Source organism: Neofelis nebulosa, chromosome 2, assembly GCF_028018385.1.
Source record: "Neofelis nebulosa isolate mNeoNeb1 chromosome 2, mNeoNeb1.pri, whole genome shotgun sequence".
NCBI lineage: Eukaryota > Metazoa > Chordata > Mammalia > Carnivora > Felidae > Neofelis > Neofelis nebulosa.
The window spans coordinates 160,522,343-160,528,342 of record NC_080783.1 but is presented as its reverse complement, the minus strand read 5'-3'; the positions used below and the strand labels follow the sequence as shown (position 1 = coordinate 160,528,342).

At 34.8% G+C, this 6,000-nt stretch overlaps 1 protein-coding gene across 3 annotated transcripts in view; it reads right to left on the bottom strand.

Annotated features, from left to right (window-relative positions):
* Positions 1-1,201: 1,201 nt before the first annotated feature.
* LRRIQ3 (leucine rich repeats and IQ motif containing 3) overlaps positions 1,202-6,000 on the bottom strand; it is a 221,802-nt gene continuing 217,003 nt past the window's right edge. For 2 of the 3 annotated variants that reach the window (XM_058716970.1, XM_058716967.1), the window contains one exon: positions 3,832-4,150. In XM_058716970.1, the coding sequence (XP_058572953.1) occupies positions 3,994-4,150 (157 nt within the window). In that variant the 3' untranslated portion in view covers positions 3,832-3,993. Of the gene's footprint in view, positions 1,298-3,831; positions 4,151-6,000 lie in introns of those variants that run through there. The other variant, XM_058716968.1, reaches the window with a different exon arrangement.

The window sequence follows — 6,000 nt, the reverse complement described above, 5'->3', positions numbered from 1 at the left end:
CCCACACAGTTGTAAACCATGTTGTTCAAAGGTCAACTGTATTTATAAGGCTATAGTTAGAATGTATGACTGCTTCCTATACCACCTATAAGTGTACCCTATGTCTTCAGGTAACACATCACTAAAACAGATAAGATAAACTTTAGGATAAAACTGGTCACAAGAGGGTCGTCTGGGTGGCTCAGTTGGTTAAGTGTCTGACTTCAACTTAGGTCACAATCTCATGGTTTGTGAGTTTGAGCCCTGTGTTGGGCTCTGCACTGACAAGGCACTATCCTCAAAAAATAAAAAAAATGACCACATAATCCAAAAATTCCACTTCTAGGTATTTATAATCAATCAATCAATCCATCATTATATCCAAGAAATATCCACACCACCATTTCCCTTGAGGCATTACTCACAATAGCCAATAACATGGAAATAACCTGAATGTGTAAGACATAGTTGATACATAGTTGATACCTCTTTCTCAGCATCAACATTTCAGAAGAAGCTATTAGTTTCTTACGGCAACAGTACCAGAAGTTTTTACTGAATTTTTCCTCTGTGTGCCCCCTTTTTGTTTCATGCTGCCGAGATTTCTCCCATGCGTTAAGCTGGGAATCTCCAAACTTCCTTTGGTTAATAAGTCTCCATCAAGAGGAAACAGAGCATCGGAGAATATGAATAGAGTTCCAGTCATCTCTGGAACATCTCCATATACTTCTATGTGTAGAGCTAAAGTTAATGAAAGACTACTGCAACACTTTACAAGCAGGAAGTTGTGTTTCTTAGGAATGAATGTTTGGGTAAACCTACCAGGTGAAATGTCCATATTTTCATTCTCAATGTTCGTTTCCTCACTATCCAGGAAAGCCAACAACACATATGCTGGTATTTTGTGATGACAGTACTCTTACTTTGGGTAGCAAGCTTTTTATTGACTAAATCACTATTAACTGATAGCCTGGCATAATTGGTTGGGTTACAAAGCCTTTATTTTAACATCATTGAATTTTCCTTTGGATAATACAAGGAACAAAACAGGTCTTTTTTTTTTTTTTTTTCCAAAACAGGTGTTTTTGATCACAGTACAAGCAGTGATTCAGGAACCCATGATGCTCTTTTCATCTTGTGGCTCAGCCATTTTTAGCATATGTTTTCCAAGGTGGCCAAAGAAGAGAAAGATCATAGGAAAGTGCATGGTACACACCTGAAGAGTTGGCAATCACTTTTACTCAGATTTCATTGGTCAAAATTCAGTCCTGTGCTCCAATTAACTGTGCAAGGGAGGCTGGGAAATATAGACTGTGTCCTAGAGAAACAGGAAATAGGTTTGGTGAAAAGCCAGACAGTCTCTGACACAGAGACCTTCTGCAAATAGAATTTATAGGGTTTCATATTTCATAAGATGTACTGGGGTAAGAGAAAGCAATAAAAAATATCTTCTAAACTTTTAATATGGAAAACCATTTAGATGGTAATGAATCTATGGACGTTTGGGAATATAGAAAAAGAAACAAGATTGAGGAGGGAGGAAATAGTAAATAAAAACACAGTGAATTCCACTTTAGTGTATGATTTAAAAAAATATTTTAGGTCTTCCAAGCCTAGCATGCTTTTGGAAATATAGGAGGCATATTGTATACTTAAAGATATAACTTAGAGATACAGATTTTTTATTCTTCAAAACAGTTAGTGGCAATAAAGGTCATTAGATTGACCTGGGACAGAGCTTAAATAGAAAAAGAGATAAAAAAACAAAACAAAACAAAACATTGTGTGTAATATAATATCTGCCTTAGTTCAAAGTAATAGAAACACAGAGATGAGTATAAAAAGTTTTTTCTTCAAGAAGTTCACAGATGGATAGATAGAAATGATCAAGGATATTATTGAGTGATAAAGGTTATAAAATATAAATATGAAATGGGAAAATAAAGGAAGGTCAACATTCAACAAATTTTACTGATTGAATGTATAAATTATATTCAAATATATCATGCAAAAAAATTCTACTATTTCTTAATGGCATTTGTCTCTCCTCAACTCTTACATAAAAAGGTGACAAATCCTCCTGTAATTACACAGAAAAGACTTCTGTCTCCGTTACTACACATTTACCTTTATTAAGTGCATACTATGTGTAAGGCATCGTGTTGCGTTATGTGTTTTCTTCTCATTTAAGTCTCATAATAATACTGTATGACATGGATTGTTCTTTTCATTAAATCCCCCAAAGATATGTATTGTTTCCAAATACAGAATGGAAAACTGGGGTAGCAGAGAGATTATCTAACTTGTCATGGGAACCTATATCTGTCATGCTTTTTGCCACCTCACAGTATCTACCTTTGTTCTTTTTGAAGAATAATTAGAAATATCAATATGACTTACTCATTAGTTATCTGCAAATTAACAGGAAAAGTGAGAGCTGGTGCCATGGAATTAAATAGACAGGTATTATTTTACCAAAATTAGGAAAATAGTATAAGCATTTTTTGGCAGTCCAGCATAGCACAAGTGAATAACTGCTGCTGTAAAATACTTAATATTTGCAAATTTACCATAGACTAATAAAATAAGAGAATTTTAAAAATAAACACTTAAAAATTTGCATATATAACTGATGAGTATTAAAGAGATATTTAAATTTTTTTTAACGTTTACTCATTTTTGAGACAGAGAGAGACAGAGCATGAATGGGGGAAGGTCAGAGAGAGAGGGAGACACAGAATCTGAAACAGGCTGTAGGCTCTGAGCTGTCAGCACAGAGCCCGACGCGGGTCTCTCGAACTCACAGACCACGAGATCATGACCTGAGCCGAAGTCGGACGCCCAACTGACTGAGCTACCCAGGCGCCCCGAGTTTTAGAGATATTTAAATGGCATTAGCTACATTGTATTAAGTGAGAATGTCAAAATAAATCTGAGGCATTTATTTTTGTAGAAAAATGAAAAACTATTGAAAATTAACTTAAATTTTACAAAAGATTTTATACCTTCTTATATCTCTATTTTTTCTAATTTTATACCATGAATATACATTAGGCTTAAAATTAATATATATATACTAGTTCTGTATACTTTATAAACACAATTATGTAACTATGTGTCTTTTGTCTCTGTCTCTCCTTTCTTCTCTCAAATATATGCAAAAGGCAAATACATCAAAAGTAAATGTACATGGGGCGCCTGGGTGGCTCAGTCGGTTAAGCGGCCGACTTCAGCTCAGGTCATGATCTCGCGGTCCATGAGTTCAACCCCGCGTTGGGCTCTGTGCTGCCAGCTCAGAGCCTGGAGCCTGCTTCGGATTCTGTGTCTCCCTCTCTCTCTGACCCTCCCCCGTTCATGCTCTGTCTCTCTCTGTCTCAAAAATAAATAAACGTTAAAAAAAAATTAAAAAAAAAAGTAAATGTACAAAAATCTTACAATCTCTAAGAAAACCAAAAAGAATGTTTAATTTCCCTTTTATATTTTATATTTTTTTAATTCTTATAAGAATGCGAATCACTGATATAATGATGAAACTTTTATTTTGAATTAAAAAATTCAGATACTGTTTTAACAAAATAAACAAGATATAATTAAATATGTGAAAGTAGGTAATGAAACTAATGAAAGTACACAGTGTCTTAATAAAAGTCAGCAGCTGGGGCAGAAATTACTATGCCAGAGAAACTGAAAATAGCTTTAGGATTTCTATCCTTGGGATATGAAACAATATAAGTAATGCCTTTGCACTATTTCCTGCAATTAATGAAATAAGTTTTAATTGTTCCTTGGACATCTGGATATATAAGGCACCTTTGGGGGTGTCAAGTTAACTTGATTTAAATTAAATTATGATCAAGAAGACAAATGCTTTATTCTTTATATTTTTAGAACATTTATATACAAATACATCTTGTTACATACAGTATTTTTTCTTTAATAGTATTATTTCAAAGTCCTTTAACTAAATATAATAGCCATAATTCAAAGTGACCACAGATGTGACATGGCATTGGTTCATTTTGTTGTTCCATTGGGAACTTTAAAGACTAAATTCTTTCTCACAAGCGCAACTTTTGTTTTAGCATCTTGAAATCTTTCACATGCTTTTTGAAAGATAATCATATCGATAACAAATTTTTCTTCACAGTGTTTTTTATATGTTTCTTGAGCCCTAAGAGGAAAAAAAGTAATAGAATGAGATATTTTTAAATGACTAAAAGTATAACCTTTATTCGGGGTGTTAATATAAAAGTAGATGCCTTTAAAAAAGACATATACAAATGGGAAAAAATTAGAACTCCACTTATTTCATAAAATTTTATTATATCAATAATATCCATAATTTATTCAATAATATGCATATCAGGCTAATATTTCTAAGATTTCTCTTGGCTGTAACATAATTCCCATAAGCCCTGATACAGATTCCCAAAAAAGCATCGAAATCAGACTATGCTCTGATTTGCAAAACTTTTACTGAAGGCTCACTAAATCCAAGCTTCTTCTAGGACTCCATTATGGACTGAATTGTGTCCCCATTTCCAACCCCCAAATTCATGTTGAAGTCCTAAACTCTAGTACCTTACAATGTTTCTGTATTTGGAGATAGGGTCTTTAGAGGTAATTCAGTTTAAATGATATCATTCAGATGGTATTCCACTTTTCAGGCAGAAAGTAAAAGGGAAGAACATTTTGTTCACGTATATTTGTTTAGATAGCATGAACAGCTAAAATAAAGGCAAAGATGAGAGCATAGCTTGGCATGCTCTGAGAAGTGACAACACTCTAATTTCTGGGTCATGAAGTTCTGGGAAAGAGAACAGTGGAACAGATAAGCCTGGAGAAACAGACTTAGAGCAAGCAGATCATGGAACCCTTCATTTATATTCAGATATACTCAGAAATCTGGACTTGAGGAGAAGAAAGGCAAAAGTCTACAAAGTCTGCCTTATTGACTATGTGATTTTTGCACAAGTTATTTAAGTTCTCTTTGCCTCAATTTCTTCATTTTTAAAAAGGGGATATCCAATTCATGGGGGTTAGTAAAAGACTAAATTAGTTAATACATATAAAATCCTTAGAACAGTGTGTGACATTTAAGCATTCCTTTTTGTAAAAATTTTTAATGTTTGTTTATTTATTTATTTTTAATTTTTTAAAATGTTTATTTATTTTTGAGAGAGAGAGAGACAGAGTGTGAGCAGGGGAAGGGCAGATAGAAAGGAAGACACAGAATCTGAAGCAGGCTCCAGGCTCTGAGCTGTCAGCACGAGACTAACGCGGGGCTCAAACTCACAAACTGCAAGATCATGATCTGAGCTGAATTGAAGTTGGACGCTTAACCGACTGAGCCATCTAGGCACCCCGATGTTTATTTATTTTTGGAGAGAGACAGAGCACGAGCAGGGAAGGGGCAGACATAGGGAGACATAGAATCTGAAGCAAGATTCAGGCTCTGAGCTGTCAGCACAAGGCCCTATGCGGGGCTAGAACTCATAGACTGTGAGATCATGACCTGCCAAAGTCAGATTCTTAACCGACTGAGCCACCCAGGTGCACTGATACTTAATAACTCTTTTTATTGGATGGATATTAGTGGTATTCGTCAGCATAGGAAACACAGGAAGAACAGCCAGATGAAGAGAAAGATTGGAATTCTCTTTTGGTAACGTTATGTTTAAGGAGTGTGGCTATCGATGTGGTAATGACCAAGAGCGAGAAGGAATGGCTTATGGTTTAAGAGAAAGGTAGTAAAACTACCCTGCTTGGGATTGGGATCCAGATCTGCAGCTTATTGATTGTGTGATTTGGAGCAAATTATTTTAACTCTATCTGAATCATTTTCTTCATCTTTAAAAAGGGACAGACTAACTCATACGGTTTAGTAAGAAGTAAATGAGCAAATACATTTAAAATCCTTAGAGGAATGCCTGACACTTAATACTCCATGAAAATAGCTATAACTATTTTGAGTTTGGATCTCTGGAGAGTAGCTATGTCTGGACAAGTAGCAGAGTAGAA